Genomic DNA, 20691 nt, shown 5'->3' with positions numbered 1-20691 from the left:
AAAAAGTATATGATAAAGGAATTCTTACAGAATAAATGTGATGCTAAGTCTCACTCATAATCATAAAACTGTCAATAAACAAGATACCATATTTTTCTCTTTGGTTGTAAAATATATATTATTTCATAATCTCCAGAATATGCAAAGATACTGTCATACTCCGTTGGTATGTAAAAACGTTTTGAAAGAAAATTTAGTGGTATGTACCAAAATAAAATTGCTTAGATTTGTTTTCCATTAACTTTACTCCTAAGAATATATTCAGCAGAAACTCATATGTAGGTGGGCAAAACTTTATTTTATTCACCAAATCTAAGACACTGATTGAGAGATAAATCCCAATTTCAGACATATTAAAATATGAAAATAAGTATACCCTGCAAGTGACGAAAGACAGTATTATAAAGATGTTCTTTGCGGCATTGTTTAAAAAGTTAAAATTAATAATAGTGGACTGTAAGCTGCCATTCAAAAACCAAAGATCTAATGTACTGACATGGAAACATGCCCACTGTTGTTGCGTGAACAAATGAATTTGCAAAAGAATATTTGTAGCATGATTCTATTTCTATAGGAAAAAATCAATATATGTATATAGTTCTAACTTCATTTAAAAAATTCTGGTAGAATAAACACAAAACCTCTTGGGAATGAGCTTGTCATGGAAGTGAAGGCTACCCTTTCCTTTTTCTTTATACATATATGTATTTTTTAATTTAAAAAATCGCATTGTTTTTGCAGAAAAAAAATCTTTACGTTTTAGCCCGAACAACCTGATTTGGATAAAGTTAACTACTTGAGAATGAGATAGCAGAAGGCTAACATCTGAGTATTTTGAAATTAAATTGACTATCTCATGGTCAGCGACAAGGTTAAAAAACTTTGGGTCTTGTTTCCAAATCTAAATATTAATGAATTAAAATAGAATTATGATCTAGAAGTTGTAGAATTATAAGTGGGAACTGGATGACACAGAATGCTGTGGCGACAAAGGGGAGAAGCAGGAATATTGTTTTAAGGAGGAAATGTAGACTCTGGAAAATGTATGAAAATTTTGTCTAAAATTCAACATTGTGTAATTGTCATCCTGAAACTCAGGAAACAGAATCCTTGAGGTATGGGAAATGGGACTCTTTGCAGGGATTTGGCTGCCCGACTTCTTACGTCCTTGGGGCCTAGGGGAGTGCCCAGCAAGACAGCTGCCGTCATGCATTTGGCAGCTACAGCTGACACTGAGAGGGGTGGATCAACAGATTGGCACAGGACAAGCCAGCTGCCTCAGTATTCACATTAGGAACTGGGATGAGAAATTAGAAAGAGAATACTTAAGACACATGGATAGTAACAACACTAATAATTTTAAATAACAGAATTGCCATAACAAATCTCAAATATAAATAACTATATGCCATCTTAATATATGCTGGGTATTAACATTTTCATTAGTAGAAATGACTAAACTATTATAAAATAAAAGATGATCTTCTATAAGGTTATTGAAGGTCTAAAATTCCATTATTCCCCACAGTTCAAATTCCCTCTAGAAGCTGAGTCTTTCTCTCCCACCACCTTGGGAGTTTAGGTATTGTAGAAGTAGGGAATAAAATGCCTTGTTAATTCTGGTCTTTGAAGACATTTCTAAGTCCATAAGATTAACTATATGGAAAACCATGTAAGCACAGAGACTAAGCTACTACAAGAGGATTTCAAAAGTATGGTAACAAATCAACAGTAAAAGACATTCTCAGGACAATTGAGGAAATAGAAATATGTAATGGTTACTAGATGACATTTAAGAATTTTGATATTGGTAGTTAATTTTGTTAGATGTGATAATGACATCATATTTGTGTTAGAAAACATTAAATGTTAAATATTAGTGATGATGCTCAAATTTTTAGGGGTGAAATGTCATGTTACCTGTGATTTACTTTAAATGCTTCGGCAAAACATATAGATGAAGCTAATGTGGCAAAATATGAATGATAAATTGAGATGGTGAGTAGATGGGGGTTCATTATATCCTGCTCTGTATTCTTATGTAAACTTTTTATTAAGAAAGTTTAACAAAGTCCAGGTCAAGTAAAATTCAAAAGGTCAAAAAACAACAACCACCCTACAGATAGTTTATTGAATAAGCAAAATTAACTGAGGCTCACGATGCAGTGGTAGAGGGTGTTCCACCCAAGAAAACCCTTCATTGCAGAGTATAATTTGGATGAAACCTGTATCCTAACTTAGGTCCTGCCGACTTTAATGGCTTCCCCTCCGGGAGCCTCAGCTTACTTATTTAGAAAATGAAAAGATTAGATAGGTTGATTGTATTGTCCTTTCCAGTTCTGAGACGTTAAACAACAGAGGCTATAAACACAAATGCCCACCAGCGTCAAGCGAGTGACTCAAACTGTGCTTGCCATCTAAAGGGGCGCATCCTCAGCCGACAGAGTGGGCTGTGTTTCCTCGCCTTTTTTGAGATTAGGAAGAAATACACATTTTTATGTGAAATTAAAGATTTGTAAATGTTAACAGATGAAACGTAAAGAAAAACAAAGGTTCGAGCGGCGCGGGAGGGACCGCAAACTGCGCTGCGGGTTTGGCACCTCCGCGCCGCCCGCCCGCGGTCGGCTGGGGGGGCGCAGGGGGCAGGCGCGCCGGTGCGGGAGGCCGGAGAGAGAAACACCGAGACGGGGTGGGCTGGGGCGAGGCAGGGGGCAGGCGCGCCGGTGCGGGAGGCCGGAGAGAGAAACACCGAGACGGGGTGGGCTGGGGCGAGGCAGGGGGCAGGCGCGCCGGTGCGGGAGGCCGGAGAGAGAAACACCGAGACGGGGTGGGCTGGGGCGAGGCAGGGGGCAGGCGCGCCGGTGCGGGAGGCCGGAGAGAGAAACACCGAGACGGGGTCGGCTGGGGCGGCGCAGGGGGCAGGCGCGCCGGTGCGGGAGGCCGGAGAGTGAAACACCGAGACGGGGTGGGCTGGGGCGGCGCAGGGGGCAGGCGCGCCGGTGCGGGAGGCCGGAGAGAGAAACACCGAGACGGGGTCGCCTGGGGCGAGGCAGGGGGCAGGCGCGCCGGTGCGGGAGGCCGGAGAGTGAAACACCGAGACGGGGTCGGCTGGGGCGGCGCAGGGGGCAGGCGCGCCGGTGCGGGAGGCCGGAGAGAGAAACACCGAGACGGGGTCGGCTGGGGCGGCGCAGGGGGCAGGCGCGCCGGTGCGGGAGGCCGGAGAGTGAAACACCGAGACGGGGTGGGCTGGGGCGAGGCAGGGGGCAGGCGCGCCGGTGCGGGAGGCCGGAGAGAGAAACACCGAGACCTCAAAATCCCCCGGGAAGAGAATTTGCTCCAGGAATAGAATTCGCTTCAAACCCCAAGTCCAGGTCAGCCTGCTGGATTTCGTATGCGGGTGAAACGCACACACCGCTTGCAAAGGAAGCCCGGGTCGGACTCTCGTTGGCGCTCCTCTTCCGCCGCGACCCGCCAGCGGCCACCCCAGCCAGGCTCGTGCCCGGTGGCCCCGGGTGACTGCAGGCGCCCCCCGCTGTACAGTCTCCGGAGGCGCATTTCAGGCAAAGTTTGGCCGGCGCCGGGCAACCCCAGCGAAGCCCCGGAGGAGTAAGGTGTCTCGCTTCCCGGGGCGATTTAAGAAGAAAAGGGTTTCTCGGAGTGCGGGAGGGAGTTCTCGACCGGAAGTTCCGCCTCGGGCTCCGAGCGCTTCCTGTTTGGTAACTAAGGGCGCGGACGGTTGCTAGGGCTCCGGAAGCTGCTACACCTGAGCTGCGCGGGTCGGCTCACTGGCCTTAGGAATAGGCGGGTCTCTTCTCTGCGCGGGTCGCGTTCGCCATCATGAGTAGCGAGTTTCTGGCGGAGCTGCACTGGGAGGATGGGTTCGCCATCCCCGTGGCGAACGAGGAGAACAAGATACTGGAAGATCAGGTGAGGATCCGGTGAGGAAGGCTGGGGAAGGAGGGGGTCCTTTTTTTTTCGGGGGGGGGGGCAGACTGAGTTTGGTGGTTGGTAGGAATACCCCAATCCTTTTATATTTCTCTCCTTTCCTTCCGTAATCCCATCTCTTCTCCGCACCATCCCTCCTGGCTTCCTTACCTTCCGCCCATTTCGGTAGTTGCTAAGCATTAAAAAATGTATTGAAATAATTGGTATTCAGGACTATAACGCCCGAATCGACTCCCTCCTCTTCTCCCCCTCCAAGTACTCATTTGCAGACTCTTGGGCAGAAGAGGAAAGGCTGCCTCCCGCGCCCACCTTCTCCTGCCGGAGGGGGAAGCGCGCTTTGCCCTGGGACGTCTGCGGCGTGCATAGCAACGGTTGCTGCGGGCGTGTAGAAACAAAGCACGTGTGGCTCACACTCCTCTGTGAGTTCGGCCTGCGATGTTTAAGATTGAAAATGACTCGAAAACATGTTTTTAGGAGGGACGTTCTAGTAAGAATGTAATATGTGCAGCTTTCAAGTGGAGAATTAAATTGTCACGGAATGTTGTAAAATACTCTAAGTTGTAGGGAGTATTTTACATCAGCTTACAACCAGCGCAGAGTAGTTGTTCCAAATAAAATTGCATCCAACTCAGGGAACTTGAAAAAGCCTTCAGCGGTCAGTCTCAAGTTTCATCACGTGGTAGGACCCGAGAAGAACAGATGATGTTGACGCTACTTAGAGAATGAGAGAGAAGGTTTTCTCTCTTCTGAAAAAAGAAAATCCTTCACTCTTTTTTTTTCTCTTCAAAATATTCTGACGTATTTACTCATGCCTAATTTAGGTGGCTACAGTTTTTGTTTTTGTTTTCAATGAAGGGCAGCATTAGGGAATGTTAGAGATCTAGCTCTAAGGACTGAGGCATAATAGTATTAAGAGGTATCCAGCCCTGAATCCTACCTACCAGCACTGAGTCGGTTTCTTCTTCTGTAAACCGAAGATAAGTAAAATAATTGTCTCATAGGGTTGTTCTACAACTCTAAAGACATTAATATAGGTTAAAATTCCATTCAAATACTGATTTTTTTGGCGCCCGACCGGCGTGGCTCAATGTTGAGCGTCGACCTAGGATCCAGGCGATCAGGGTTCGATTCCCGGTCAGGGCACATGCCCCGGTTGCGGGCTCTATCCCCAGTCGGGGGCGTGCAGGAGGCAGCCGATCAATGACTCTCTCATCATTGATGTTTCTGTCTCTCTCTCTCCCTCTCTCCCCCTTTCCCTTCCTCTCTCTGAAATCAATAAAGATATATTTTTTTAAAAAAAGAAATTCAACTGAAATACTTAGGCAAGTTTCTTAGAAATATATTTCTGGATCGCTGTTTTATCAAAGAAAAGTTGAAAGGAAAAAGTTACCAATTAGAAAACTATAAAAGGAGATTGCTTCATACCCACATCCATGGGAAGCAGCAAAACTCTTACTTAGAGAAAACTTATAGCCTTAAATGCCTTCATTTTGAATCAGTGTCTTAATCAGCCTGGGTTGCTCTAACAAAATACCATAGCCTGAGTGATTTTAAAAAGCATACATTTATTTCTCAGGTTCTGAAAGCTGAAGTTGAGATCATAATGTCAGCATGGCTGGGTTCTGGTGAGAGCACTCTTCCTGGCTTGTAAATGGCTGCCTTCTTGCTGTGTTCTCTCAAGGCGGAGGGAGAGCCTCTCTGGTTTCTCTCTTATTATAGGGACACTAATCTCATCATGAGTGCCCCACCCTTATGTCCTAATTTAAACCTGTTTACCTCCCAAAGGCTCCCCCTCCATATACCATCACATTGAGGATTAGGGCTTCATATGAATTTGGGGGTGACACAAACATTCAGCCCATAACAATCAGTAATACAAAAAATAAGAAACTAAGAACTTTTAATAAATTAAAAAGAAAAGAACAACAAAATAAACAAGAGAGGGAATTAAAAATTGAAATTAATGAAATAAAAAGGAAAAGATACATATTTAATATTACTAAGTTTAATAAAATATAGGACGTAACAAATGAGTAAATTAGTATTTTTTTCCTTCCTTAGTTCAAAATTCAAATATTTTCTTCTGCACTTTGGTGAATTGTGTTGCTCCCTGAGTTGTAGCCCCCACTTTGGGAATCACAGCTCAAGACTATAAAGAAGCATGCTTTTGTTTTGTTGAGCTTTTATATTGCTTTGAGGGATGACATATTCTAATGGTCCTGAGAATCTATCTTGCAACTTCCTAAAGTTTGTTTTTGTTTCTTTATTTTTTTTATTCTTGCATTTACATTGTTTTGATTCTACTCTGGGTTCTAATTCAAAGATACAAAATGTATTAAGAAACAGGTTCTAAGCATGTGAGAGTTAGTTCTGTTCTGTTAAGCTTAGCCTTAAGTCTACTGGTTTTAAATAGGTGTTCAGGGAGGAGCTATTATACCTGGTGTCTCGCTACTTTTCAAATTTATGGTTCATGATCTATTTTTTGTTGTTAAGCATTGTTACTATACTCTTGTTTGATTTAGAGATCTTGTCATTTAATTATGGAATAGAGTCTCATTTTTTTCTGTTTAAAATGCATTTTAGCTGTGGACCCTGCTAATGTTGCAAATCTGAGAGAGATTTCTATTCTGTTTTAATATTGTGCTAATTTTCCCACAGTAATTTCTAAATCATAGCAGTATTTTATAATTGAAAGGGCAGTAGATTTTTGAAGTTCAAATTGATATTTAAAAAAGCAAAGTAAATGAAGATTTAATTTTCTTTTGATTTTACATCCTTAAATATGGTGAAAACTTAGTAGACTTTAGCTAATCATCATATTTATTATTTACAGTTGTCAAAGCTGCAGGATGAAAAGTCAAGCTTGCAAGATCAGCTACGTGACTATGAAGATCGAATTAATGCTATAACTTCTCACTTAAAAAATGTTAGACAAGAGTTCTCATTTACACAGGTATGTAATGTTGAATTTCATGTTGACTTTATCATGTGTAGTCATGGAACATTTCTCATTGCATTTATATCTGTGATGTTATTTTACAGATAAAATAGGAAAATTTAGAATAACTAAGCTATCATGAACATAACCTTGAATTTGAAAGTAGGTAGAAAAAAGCCTTTGAGGAACTCACAACTGCCACCAAGTTCAAGGAATAATTGATTTGAAAGGAGAAATCATCATTCAAACAGCCTAATATAATGTTAAGCAGCAGGTTATATGAGAAAGGGTACAGTGATGCAGTGAGAAATGATGACTTTAAGCAGAAACAGACCTAATATAACACATAGAGTTTCTGTCTACTTTTAATTATCTAGCACAACTCACTGGGACCATTTTGAGTGAAACAAATAGTCCTAACACTTTGGTAGCCCTTGAGGCATCACGGTCTTTTAGCATAGTTTAAAAACTGAAATTTATAATGACAATTCTGAGATAAAAGAAAAGTTAGATTATATTTAGGAGACTATTTAGGATAACTGGGGAATGATAACACATTTTAGAAAAATTAATACAAATAATACAAATGAAAACTTAGGGTGATTAGTTAAAGCACCTGTTTTACGGATAGTCTACTCATGTGTGGAACTGCATTCCCTGATGAAGCCCAGCAGATGAGTCAGCTCAGCAAATCAGCACTGGAGAGTTTACTAACTTCTATTTCAAACTATGTTTTTTAAAAAAAATTTAAAAAATGCATCTACCTTTCTTTGAAAAATGTAATTCTTAAAAATGAACAAGGTCATATTTTTAATACCAATTTGTAATATAGATAAGTAGTTCATCTTTAACAAGTCTTATTAGAAAGCTAAAAATTTAATGAACTTCTAAAAACAGTACTTAAGATTTTTGAATCCTGATATGATTAATTAATAATCTGTTAGGAGCAACATCTTTTCCTCCAGTTATTAAACCACTGAGTTGGGGATCTGAAAGAGGCTTTTTGTAAGTATATTTTATTATAGTCAAACCTCAGCTAGGGACAAAGGACAATAAACTTCCTATAGCACTAACAGCTTTAATAATGTAAAAATAATAGCAATGGTGATAACTTTAAAGCTCCGTAAGATCAGTGGTCAACAAGTACTATTTTATTAAGTAAAGCACAACACAAAGGCATGTTTGTATATTGATATAGTCTAGAAATATTTATAACTATCAGTGTTTACATAATTACTTAAAATTATCTCTGTTAATATGTCATCAGCTCATGCAAACATCCCATTTCCCAAGTATTTTTTAGTCAATATTATTTCTTATTTCTAGGTAAGTAATGATGTATATCTTTTTAAAAATTTTAAGTAATTAATTTTTTACAGTAAGCTAAGGTTAACTTATAATTTAGATTTTTTAAGTCTAACTACGTATAAACTTTGGTTTTCTGCACTTTCCCTAGACCAACGTAGTACCTGAGAACTGCTGACAACAATATTTTCCCCTAGCACATTCCATGAACTCTCTTACAACCAGTAAACAACACTGACTATACTGAATCACAAAGTCTAATGTGGTGTAGGTTTAAGATAAGTGGAATTAATAATACTTAATCTAAGCGTTTTGTGGGAACTTTGTTATGTTTTTGTCTAATGGATTATTATAAATATTTTTTGTATTAAAATTTAAAAAGTCTTTCTATCTTGTATGTTTTTCTGTAGGCTCTTTGCAAAGCCAGGGATCATGAGATTGAAAGTGAAGAACATTTGAAGATCATTGCTGAAAGAGAACTGGGTCGAGTGAGGAATGAAATCCAACGACTGGAAAATGAAATAGCTTCAATACGGGAAAAGAAAAGTGATAAGGAAGTATGTGTTGAAATGTTACTTAAAACTTTCTGCCATTGTTCCTTCTTCCCTCACCAAACAAACATTGATTTTTTTAAATTTTTTTTTTTTTTTTCTGTATGGAAAAGGCATTCATTAGTTTCCTGACATTACTTATATTGTTTTCTTGGACAATGAAAGGCACTGTAGAGCTATGATTTGAATGAAACAATGATAGAATGTTACTTTTATTTTCCAAATATTCATTTACCAAATACTCATTGAGCCTTACTGTGTGCAAACTATCATGTTGGTTGCCTGTTATACAATACTAGGCATAATTTACTCATAAGTGCTACATTTTTAAAAGCCACATTTAAAAAAATTACTTTTAATTTTAAATTTCATTCTTTATTTAAAATTTTTGCCTTTCATGTTAACTTATAAGCTTGTGACAATATTCAGAACTACTGTACCTACTTTTTCTTAGTTTTTAGTTACTTGATTTGGGCCGTCTGTCCAAATTTGCTTCTTCTCTGTACATATGCACATGTATGTGGAAATGCACACATACGCAGGGTGTCCCCAAAAAAGGTATACACACTTTGAATGATTGTAAAGCCAGTGTTTATTCACATACAGTTCATTTTCAAAATTTAAAAGAATCTACAGAAATGAGTAATTTCTTTGTCAATGCCTGTTTTCAAACTGATGACCGTGCTGGTCCAGGCACTGCCGATAACGCCAAGCAGTGGAATCGCAACATCAAGAATCATTTCGTTCGGTATTTGTGCGCCTCCAGCTCATCGACTATTGCCGGTTTTGTACTGTAAACTTTATCTTTCAAGTATCCCCATTAAAAAAGCCTAGCGGCACTTTAGGATGAACTTTCTTTGTTCAAAGCTTAGTCTGGCTTTACCCATTATTTCAAATCAGTTAAACCTGAAAAGGAGTGAAAATCAAGTGAGTTATCAGCTGTTAAAGTGTGTATACATTTTTTTGGAACACCATATATATATATATATGTGTGTGTGTGTGTGTGTGTATATATAATACACATATTTTATTATATTTGTATTTGTATATTCATCAGTTTTCTTTTATGAATCTAGATTTGTTAAATGACTACATTTACAGAAATATTTTTATCTTCTTAACTTCTGTATTTATTGCAATTAGAAGTGCTTCCATAATTTCTACATAAGAGGCCTCTTAGACGCAGCAACTGATTGGAAGTGGGGCTGAAGGGGACTTGTCTTGGGCTTGGGTTAGCATATGAAGTGTGCTGGTTTTACTAAGATCGCGCGTTCCCTTGGGGTGGCTGCTGTGGGGTGACTAACGAGATTGCTTTCAGGACCTGCCCTGAAGCCTCTTAAAGCAACTACTGTTCTCAGCTCTGTATAATCATTTCTCCTCTGTCTTACAACTAAAGAATTAAAATACAAGTGCGGCAGTTACATAATTAAGTATGGTATATTATATTCATCTGGAGGTCAGGGATAGGGTTTCTGTCTTCCTTTTTTTATATGTTCCGAATAGTATGTAATGTTACGTTTTATTTTAGTTCGTATAGTAAACAGTGTTTTGTAATCCCCCCCATCCCTTCTCTTTGGATTTTAGAATAACATATTTAAATTTACTCAAAAACTGGATGGTTTGAAATGCCAAATGAACTGGGACCAGCAGGCCCTGGAGGCCTGGCTAGAAGAATCCGCTCACAGGGATAGCGATGCCCTCACTCTCGAGAAGTATGCGCGGCGGGATGATGACAAAATTAGGGTGAGGAGTTAGAAATCGTAATGTAGGGTTCTCTGAATCTGTGGTGCGTCAGCTTTTTTATCTAAATCGGACTTAAAATTGTAAAGCAGTATTTCTTAAACATTTTTTGGGCTAGAGTTTCTTTTCAGAATCTGATAAAGCCAAGTATCTTCTCTCTAGAAAAATGATTATATTCAAATACCTACAAAATGTTGCTGAAAGTTTTTCAGGTCCTCCGAAGCCCTTTTACCGTTTAGGGATCCTTGGACTCCAGGTTAAGAATCCTGACTGAGAAGAAGGTTTTATCAAAAGCATTTTAGAAAAGTGTTGTATTTGAACTATGTAGAAGTATTTTAACTTGTTTTGTCTAAATCATAATTTGTTACATAGAGCTTTTTGCTTATTTGAGACTTTTGTGCTATTGATTATTTATTTAGTATTTATTATAATCATTATTTAAAATCTACTTGTAATGAAATCTGGTAATACTTGAGTATTACGAAACATGCTATTTTGGCTTAATACCAAATGCATAATTTTAAGTGGAAAGTTGTTTAATCCTTTTTCTAGCATACTTTAAAATGTATTAAAAGTCTTTTTAAAAACAATTGAGTTTTTATTGCAGCCCTTTGAGGTTAAAAGATAAAGAATATATATATATTTTGTAGTTGTTTTAGATATCAAATAAATGTATATCTATAATATAATAATACTTATTATGAAATATACTAACAGCTTTTAAGTTAATCAAATGATAATCGTGACTATTTTTCCATGGAACTACACAGGCACTGACCCTGCAATTAGAAAGACTGACTCTGGAAAGTAATCAGAAGAGAAAGGTACTTGACAACGAACTTACAGAGACTCTAAGTGCGCAGGTTGGTTTAGTGAAGATTTTTATTTCTTAATTGTCAAAGTGATGTTTGCAAAAGCACTTATATTTACAGAAATGTTATTTGCTCTCTATTTAACAGTTAGAATTGGATAAAGCAGCACAAGATTTTCGTAGGATTCATAATGAAAGACAAGAACTTATTAAACAGTGGGAGAGCACAATAGAACAGATGCAGAAAAGAGATCGAGACATTGACAACTGTGCCTTGGTAAAGTAGTTTTGCTCCTCGCAATGTTCAGCTGTATTGATCTCTTTTGTGTTTAACTCACTCATTTCAAATGTAAATCATATTGTTATTTGAAAGTCACTTTTGTAGGAAATTCAGTAGTTTTGGTAAATGTTTTTCAAAGCAGACTCCATTGGTTTAGAAATGTGATTTTATGTATATTATTTATGGTATTATAATGACAAAGACTAGATCCTGCCATCTCTGAAATGTGGAACAAGAGAAAGTTAACAGATAATGCTATTGCAGTAAAACCAGTGCTCTACTTACACACAGTTGTTTAAGGTGCCTTGAATTTAACATGCCTGCTATCTGTGCACACAGTTAGGTGCGGGGAAATGAGCCTCCTGGAGAGCCAAGAGACAGGAGGGAGAGTCAGGAAGGAAACCAGGCCTGCAATAAAGTTTCACTTTTGAAGCTGAGGCACCACTAACGGGGTAGAAGCTTGGAGGGGAGGGATACCACACTCATGAAATACAGAGCTAGTACTATCTTTTGCTACTTTCCAGGGTACTTTGGAACTTTTTTGGGAATTCATTAAGAGGTAAAATAGTGGTGAATTAAAATGGGAAGAGTAGGGAAAGTTTGGAAGGAGAAAGGATTGAGGAGGAAAGAAGACAGTTGAGAAGATGTGTTAACATTCTGAACCTACTCCACGGAAAAGCATTTGGTAAGCAGCTCAGATCACTGAGTTAGGAATTTTGATATCCAGATGCGGTTTACTTGTTATATGCAAATATGCCATTCTTTTATTTTAAATTTCTGTAAGTGACCAACATTTTATCAACAAAATGGCCTATGCCTCCTTAGGAGGGACAAGGGGGAGCCAACCTTAACTGTGAGTTCCTCTTAACTTTTAATGCTGATAGTAGTTTCTCTTTCTTGACTTCTTACTGCTTTCAAACATCAAGTCCTAAACTACTTCCTTTGTATAAATAAAATGTGCCGAATCTGAGATTGCAGGTCACAATGGAATGCTCATGTAGCCCCACAGCTGCATCGACTCAGCCTCCTGATTCGGCAGAATACACGTCTTGTCATCTTCACAGTGGTGCCTTACTTGCTGGTTGCTATCTCCTGGGGGTATTGTAGGAGACCGGGGAGGGTGCTGAGAAGTGGCTCCATAGGTAGAGGTGTGTTTCTAAGTATTTAACAACTGGCTCCCAGTCTGTAGCATTTCTGACTTCTGTGGTGAAACTGCTTCCTTACCAACACGGCTCCACCGAATGCAGCGTTGAGAAGAGATGTGCAAGTCAGTTGTGATGAGCCAGCAGGAGCTGGTTCACCCCACTAGAGGATTAACTAGCACATTGGACCCTTTTGTTCCTTTTCTTCCAAAACAATTCCTGCCTTCTCAGTGTCTTCTTGGCAGGAGTCTGACCATAGGATCCTGAAACTGACTTCTTAAAAGAAACTTTTACATCATTTAGAAATATTTTTCTATTATGCTTTTATTCTAGTGTAAACATTTTGAGATATTAATAATAAGCATTACCTATATGAAAACTTAACTGCGAAAGATAGCACTTTTAAATAATGTGAATGTTGAAGTAGGTGCTAAAGCATCTGATTAAGTAGAAAAATCAGTATAAGGCAGGAAATTCTACAATGATTATTTGCCATATATAAACCTAAGAAGTTTTGACCTGTCCTTTGGTTGAATGCACCCAGTAGATATATAGAATGCTACAATTATAGAATGTTACTTGTTATAGGGAACATATGGGAATACTAGATTAAACAAAAATGTTTTTTTAAAATGTAGTGCATCTCAGATATATATATATATATATATCCATTTAATATGCTAATATGTACAATATTCCACGCAGCATATCTAAAACTTGCTGATTTCAGACCACTTATCTCCCCAATCCCATTTCCTGGAATTAGTTGTTTGGTGGGATCCCATTCTGGAAAACTTGAAAGAAATGTATTTTAGAGTAAATTTTTCTTCTCCCTGAAATTCATCCAACATATTGCAATAATAATCACTTGTAAAAATCACGCATTATCTTTTTATTCCCCAGCTCTACAATCATCTTTGTTCCATATCGCTTAAAAGTTGACCCTCTTTAGCATGACAATAGAAAACTTGGATTTCTTGGCAGTTCAGCCCCAACCTCTGCCTTTCTAGCCTCCTTCCTTTCATCTGTATCCACCCCTCCTCAGCTCCTCAGCATATCCCCCTTCTATCCCTGCCCTCCCACCCCGAGCTTTAACTACATTGAAGTTTTCATGCGTCTCCACTTACCTTTTCAGGCCTGGCTTGAGTTAAGCCTGTTAGATAATGCCTTCAATGATTCCTCTTAGGTGGGCCTCATTCTCTTTGTTCCACATCTCAGTTTCTACTTTGTACATTCTGTTAATTTTGTGTCGCCAAGATCAGCAAAAAGCGTGAGTGAAGACATTCCTATTAAAGCCAATAACTAAAATGCTATTCTCAAAAGGTGAAAAAACAAACAGACCTGGCCCTGTAAAATATTTGGAAAATGTCATTGAAATTCAGCTTTCTATTTGGAAATATTTAACACTGTTAGATGCTTTTAGATGTCACCTTTCATCTGTAAAAGATTGACATTTTCCTCATCTCTTTAGCGAAGTACCAAGTAGCTGGAAGGAAATATAGAAACCTTTAAAAAATATGAGTTTATTATTTTTGGTATGTAGCATATTAATATTTTGTTTTAATTCATATAAATATAATCTCTAAAAAAATTCTGTTAAGAAGTTTTGATAAAATAAATACTAAATATAATAGAAAAATGAAAACTAAGCTCCTGTTAGTTTTTGTTCTCTTCATCATATTAAACATATATTTAACTTTTTTTTTTTTTAATCCTAGGCATTAGCAAAGATAAAGCAGGAAATAAGAGAAAAAGAAAGTGTGGTGAAGGAAAAGATCAAGTTCCTGGAAAATGAGATTGGAAATAACATAGAGTATGAGAAAAGAATTTCTGTTGCTGATCGTAAAGCTTTAAAATGCAGAATGGAGTATCAGCAGCATGAAGTTAATAGGAACCAGCTGAAGGATGAGGTATGCCCACTCAAAAGACTGGCTTGTGTGTTTATGACAGATTCCTGCCTTTTGCTCTTGTCTCATCCCTCCGTGTTGTCGAACTTTTAGGGTACTCTGAGGCCCTGACTGGTGACGGCATCGGGGGGCGCCACTCACCTCACAGGTGGTGTGAAGGGCCCCCCTGGAGTTGTGCGGTGCCTAATTTGCCTGTCGCACGAGTTTTGTTAGTGGCCCAAGGCAAAAGGCTCCTGAAGGGGCTAGGCTGGAAATCATAATTACGTGATAACCGGAAAATGGGAAAATATGAAGGTGAATATTGGCATTAGTGATAAATTCAAGTGTCTTTCCAGTGCTACATGTGTATAGGGGTTTTAACTCTCAAACTCTAAGTGGGGCTACCTGTTTAAATTCAGTTTCTCACCTTGTTAAGGGGTAAATTTCGGTCTGGTAGTGGGACAATGTAATGTTCAAATACCTTGAAACCGCCTGAGAGAGAAGAAAACTTCTGTTGTGTTCTTGTCTTCTTTGGTGGCATTCATGCCAACTAGATGATTCCACGGGGAGAGGTAGCAGTCCCCTTAGCTAGCAATGAAGAGATCTTTATGAAATTTATGTCTTAAGACCTTGTTATCTGAAGTTTACATTGTTTAGGTGGGAAATTGGAATACTGTAGAGCATTTTACTCTATAAATTGTTATGCTTTTTATTTCTGATAAAGAGGGAAAGTTCTTATTCTGCTCAAAGAGAATAGTCACAGAAGATCCTAAAAAAAGTAAAACAAATGAATTTCTAAGTTAAATGCCACTGCTAATAGCTCATTTTTAAACATTTTAGAGTTTAAAGCAATTGCAGAAAAGAATGCAAGAATTTCTTCATTCATTCATAATTTGTTTATTGAGACATAATCCACATATCATAATTTTTAGTGTACTCACAGAATTGTACAAACATCACCACCCTCTCATTTGAAAATATTTTTGTCACTCTAAGTCTAAGAAGAACCCCCACACCCATTAACAATCACTCTCCCTTCTCCCCTCCAACCAGCTCCTGGCAACTACTAGTGTACTTTATGTCTCTAGGGGTTTGCCTATTTTGGGTATTTCAGATAAATGAAGTCATATAGTATGGGGCCTTTTGTGTCTGGATTCTTTTACTTACATAATATTTTCAAGGTTCCTCCATGTTGTAGCACATAGCAGTAGTTTATTTCTTTTCTCCAATTTTTTTTTTATTTTGGTGAGATACACATAACATACAATTTACCATCTTAACCATTTTAAGCTTACAGTTCACTGATATTAAAATACATTCCTAATGTTGTGCTACCATCAGCTCCATCTATCTCCATAACTCTCTTTTTCTTATAAAACTGAAACTCTGAACCCATTAAATAACAACCCGGCCTTCCTCCCTGCTAGCAGCCCCTGGTAACTGCCGTTCTACTCTGTCTCCATGACTTTGACTGCTCTGAGTACCTCATGTAAGTGAATCATACAGTATTTTGTGACTGGCTGACTTCACTTATTTCACTTAGTATAATGTCCTCGGGATTCATCCGTGTTGTAGCAGATGTCAGAATTCCCTTCCTCCTGAATGCCGGGGTCTGTTGCTTATCCATTCACCTGTCTGTGGACACTTAGGTTGCTCCCCCCTTTAGCTGCTGTGAATGTGGGTGTACAGCTGCCGCAGAATTGCTGGGTCGGATGGTAACTCTATTTTTACTTGTTTGCAGAACTGTCATACTGTTTTCCACAGCGGCTGTACCAACAGGATTAATTTCGCCGGTTCTCACCAATAGTAGTTACTATTATTGTTATTATCGTTAGTAACCCTCATAACAGGTGTGAGGTGGAATTTCATTGCAGTTTTGATTCGCGTTTTCTTAATGGCTAATGCTGCCGAGCATCTTTCATGTGCTTTTTTGTTATTTGTACGTCATCTCTGGAGAAATGACTGTTCAGGCCCTTTGCCCAGTTTTGGATCATTCGTTGTTGTTGAGTTTGAGGTCTCCATACCTTCTGGGTATTAATCTCTTATCACATACTGATTTGCAAATTTTCTCCCATTCTGTGGATTGCCTTTTTACTGCACGGATACTGTCTTTTGACGCACAAAAGTGTTTAATTCTGATAAAGTCCAATTTGTCTAATTTTTAATTTTTCCCTGTGCCTTTGGTGTCACATCAAAGAAATTATTATCAGACCCAGTGTTGTGAAGTTTTGATCTAATGTATTTTAAACACATATTTGTGGGTCTCTATAATTTGCCAGTATTATACAAGTCATTTAAACCGTAATACTGGATCAAAAAGGCAAACTGTTCATGTATATTAGAGCAGTATGGTTACACTGTGCTTATGGGAGTGTTGCAGGTTAGAAACTCAAGTGTTTTGAATAGACATTTTGGGCAATGAAATTCGTTTATAAACTATAGAGTAAATATGTACTTTCTGTTTGTTAACTAATTAATAGCTGGATTCTTTAAAAGCCACCGTGAATAGAAGTTCCAGTGATGTGGAAGCTCTGAGGAAAAATATTTCCAAAGTAAAGATGGATATTCATGATGAAACAATAAGGTAAGAAAAAAGATACTTAAATACGCTTATCGTTTTAAACTACTTCTAGAAACATCAAATTGCTTTTGTTACATAACTATCAAATTATAGCTACTAAATTACTAAATTAAAAAACTTCCCAGGGTTTTCTTTGCAAAGGCTCAGGAGCAGTACTTTCTGTGGCTTATTAAATGTGTATTGGTAATAAAAGGGCTTATGGTAAAGGAAACCCCCAGGTTATATGAAGAAACCATGGGACAAGCTGCTCCTTGTGCGTTTGCATTAAACGCCTTTGGACCCGCTTTCTGTCTCTTCACCGCAAACCCTCTCCAGGTTGCACAGAATCAAAAACTGTAATGAGATTGCCAGAAACAAACTATCGCAGATAACGGAGAAAACGATGTCAGCGGAGGAGAAAGCGACGAACCTGGAAGACCTGCTGAAGGAAGAGGACAGGAACGTGAAGGTGAAGTTCAGCCGCCGCTGAGAGCGGCCCCGCGGGGCTGGCACAGGAGCCGCGGGGCACGGGGGCCGGCGCGGGGGGGGGGGGGGGGGGGGGGGGGGGGGGGCGCGGGGCTGGCGCAGGAGCCGCCGGGCGCGGGGAGGTGCGTTCTGAGGCCCCGCTGTCTGGCGGGACCGCCTTTGCGGGCAGCGCTGCTGGGCTTCCCTTTTTTTATCGCTTCTGAGGCTCTGGGTGACCTGCTGCCTTCTTATGCCCCGAGTTCTCCATTTGCCCCACTTCTGGCATTATTATTATTTTTTAAATATATCTTTATTGATTTCAGAGAGAGGAAGGAAGAGGGAGAGAGAGAGAAACATCAATGATGAGAGAGGCATTGATCAGCTGCCTCCTGCACGCCCCCGACTGGGGATGGAGCCCCCCACCCGGGCATGTGCTCTGACCGGGAATCGAACCTGGATCCCCTGGATCCCCTGGATCCTAGGTCGACGCTCAACTGCTGCGCCACCCGGCCGGGCTGGCATTTAATTTTCATGTCTTCCTTAAAAGGTAGCCCCTGTCCTTTGGAGCCCAAGCCTTCCTGGTGCCTGCTGTGTCCTTGTCCCCACTGGCCATCCATATTCGTGTGTCCTTATGTTGCAGACGGACCTGGAAAAGCGTCCTTGTTTTACAACTGATTTCTCCACGATTGTCCTCTTTTTCGTTTGTGATTCGATTGCCCCCAGTGGTCGACAGCCATGGCCTGTGTTTCTTCACCGCCTGCTGCTACTGTCTGTCCAGCCCCGGGCCGCCTGGCATCCTGTGCCAGGAGCGGGCTCTTACATGCCATTGCTTTTCTAGCCCCGCTGGCGGCCCCCCTTCTACCTTGATCTCCTTGGCAGGCGGGTAGCATTAAAGCCAGTGTCTGAGGAGCTGGGCAAGGTTGGTTCACCATTTCTTCTCTGAAAACTTCAAAGCCACTGTGTGACCCGGCACTGTGGGCACTACTTTTTGCTTTTAACTTTTTTGTGGGGGTGGGGCCGGGGCAGGGGAGGAGCAGAGGGGCTGTTGAAGATGGTGGCAAAATCCCCCGTTTGCTGAGGTTTATGTCAAGGGAGGTTTCGTTTGTATTTGGATAGCATGGGCTTCCTCAGGGTGTTGCTGTAGCTTTTAAATTCCCAAGCAATGAAGTCGTGCAGCAGTCTTGACTTGGGTGGTGTTTGAGTCCAACATTATTATTTTTTAAAGTTTTATTTTTTCCTCTTAAGAGCATGATTTTCTGTAGCACATGCAATGGGACAGTATTAGAACTTACCAGAAATCTGTTAAAAACTGAAATTCATATGAAATAGACTCTTTTGGTGACAGAATGAAAAACTCATGATATTTTTCAAGAAATTAGCTGAATTTGAGAAAAATAAGATTGCAGCATGTGTACTAATTGTGGTCTAGCAGGGTTGTGTTCAGAATCTGGATTTTTGTAGCTGTTGGATTTTGTGTTTGTTGGAAAATCCCAACCCTGCGTGTTTTGGAGATGTACTGTGCTGTTCACCACCAAGCGCTGACTTGAAAACTCTGCTAGGCAATCTTTGAGAAGGCATTAAACTCAATGAAAATTATATGAAAAATAATGCATTTCATATGATTATATCAGATTATATTTCTTGATTAGTGAAAACTTAAATGTGCCAATCACAGATGTCTGTTGTTTTATATTGAGGTTCACTGGTTGCCAAAGGGAAATATGCTAATCTGGGTATAAGAGAACAGAAGGTAATTATTTCAACATTTTAAAACGATAACATCTGTAATAGAGTCAGCAATTAAAAAACACACACACGGTAACTTTCAATAGATCTTGTCATGGCAGATCTATTTGCAGCCTAGAATATATTTGTCGTGAAGCCTTGAGGTCAAGACAGATCTGCCTCCTGAGGAAGGAGCAGTGGGAGTGGGGATTGGTTTCTGTTTCCTATAGGGCTGCACATGGAAACAGGTGGGCGTAGGAGGTCGCGCCAGTGCTGTGTGGGGGCCAGCCCTACCAGCTCATAAGAAATGATCGTTACGTTTTCCAGGATTTTGCAAGTTGGCTGCTAAATGTAGCTACTATTAAAAATTAAATTATGTAGACTTACAATTAAAAAAATTATATTAAAAACAAAAGTAATAAATACTCAACAGTTATCATTTCCAAATTATTTTACTATTATCTATGCTTTTAATGTTACTTAAAATTACTTTGTATAGTGGAAATAACTGCATAATGGTCTCCTACTCTGCGTCTCTTCCTAACTCTGCATTTAGTGGAATCGTTTTAGAAGCTTGAGATTGGCTATAGTGGGAATATTTACACCATGAAAATCAGCCACTTCCCCCTAGTCTCTCATCCACTGGAAAGCTGGTGGTTAATCACTTACCTGCTCACCACTGGATCGTGCCCCAGAGAAGGTGGGAGATTGAGTGATGTGATTTCTTCCCTGAAACACTCTCAAGCCTTCAGTAAAGTTTGTGAACTTATATGTGGTGTTTTCTAAGGAAACCAGTGGAATGGCTAAGGCGAGGGTGGATTAGAAATAAGATGACAGATCAAGGTACATGATGCAGGAATAGAAAACTATTCTAGTCCACTAGAATAGACTATAAGAAATGGTGGGGATTTGGAAGGTCTTTATATATCAAGGGCTAAAATGTTGGGGTTTGTTTATGAGCCCCTAAATTATACTGTTTATAAAAGAAAATATTTTAAGGTATTATAATTTCATTAATCACTGTTATTCTTATCATCAGGAAGTGGAAATTCAATTGAACATATTGAAAGGTGTGCTATTTAAGAAAGTTAATGAGTTACAGACTGAGACAATGAAAGAAAAAGCTGTTGTATCAGAAATCGAAGGAACCCGTTCCTCTCTAAAGCACCTCAACCAACAGTTACATAAACTGGATTTTGAAACCTTGAAGCAGCAAGAAATTATGTACAGTCAGGTAGATGTTACTCTTATGAATATCTCTCATATTGATTTGTTATAGTTGTGATGCTCAAGATACCTCAGTGTTCTGAGAAAACAAAGATTTCTAAGCAGCACTCTTGGAG

At 39.4% G+C, this 20691-nt stretch overlaps 1 protein-coding gene across 1 annotated transcript in view; it reads left to right on the top strand.

The window, feature by feature from the left end:
• The first annotated feature begins 3715 nt into the window (after positions 1-3715).
• The window catches only part of CCDC39 (coiled-coil domain 39 molecular ruler complex subunit), a 35221-nt gene continuing 18245 nt past the window's right edge, over positions 3716-20691 (top strand). The window contains exons 1-10 of the mRNA XM_081138653.1: positions 3716-3927; positions 6779-6898; positions 8599-8745; positions 10324-10482; positions 11250-11342; positions 11439-11567; positions 14431-14622; positions 17079-17182; positions 17495-17627; positions 20388-20582. Of these exons, the coding sequence (XP_080994779.1) occupies positions 3838-3927; positions 6779-6898; positions 8599-8745; positions 10324-10482; positions 11250-11342; positions 11439-11567; positions 14431-14622; positions 17079-17182; positions 17495-17627; positions 20388-20582 (1362 nt within the window). The 5' untranslated portion in view covers positions 3716-3837. The remainder of the gene's footprint in view (positions 3928-6778; positions 6899-8598; positions 8746-10323; positions 10483-11249; positions 11343-11438; positions 11568-14430; positions 14623-17078; positions 17183-17494; positions 17628-20387; positions 20583-20691) is intronic.

This window comes from Miniopterus schreibersii (genome assembly GCF_964146895.1).
Source record: "Miniopterus schreibersii genome assembly, chromosome: 5".
Taxonomy (NCBI): domain Eukaryota; kingdom Metazoa; phylum Chordata; class Mammalia; order Chiroptera; family Miniopteridae; genus Miniopterus; species Miniopterus schreibersii.
Note: the sequence above shows the minus strand (reverse complement) of the source record. Positions and strands in the feature narration are given on the sequence as shown.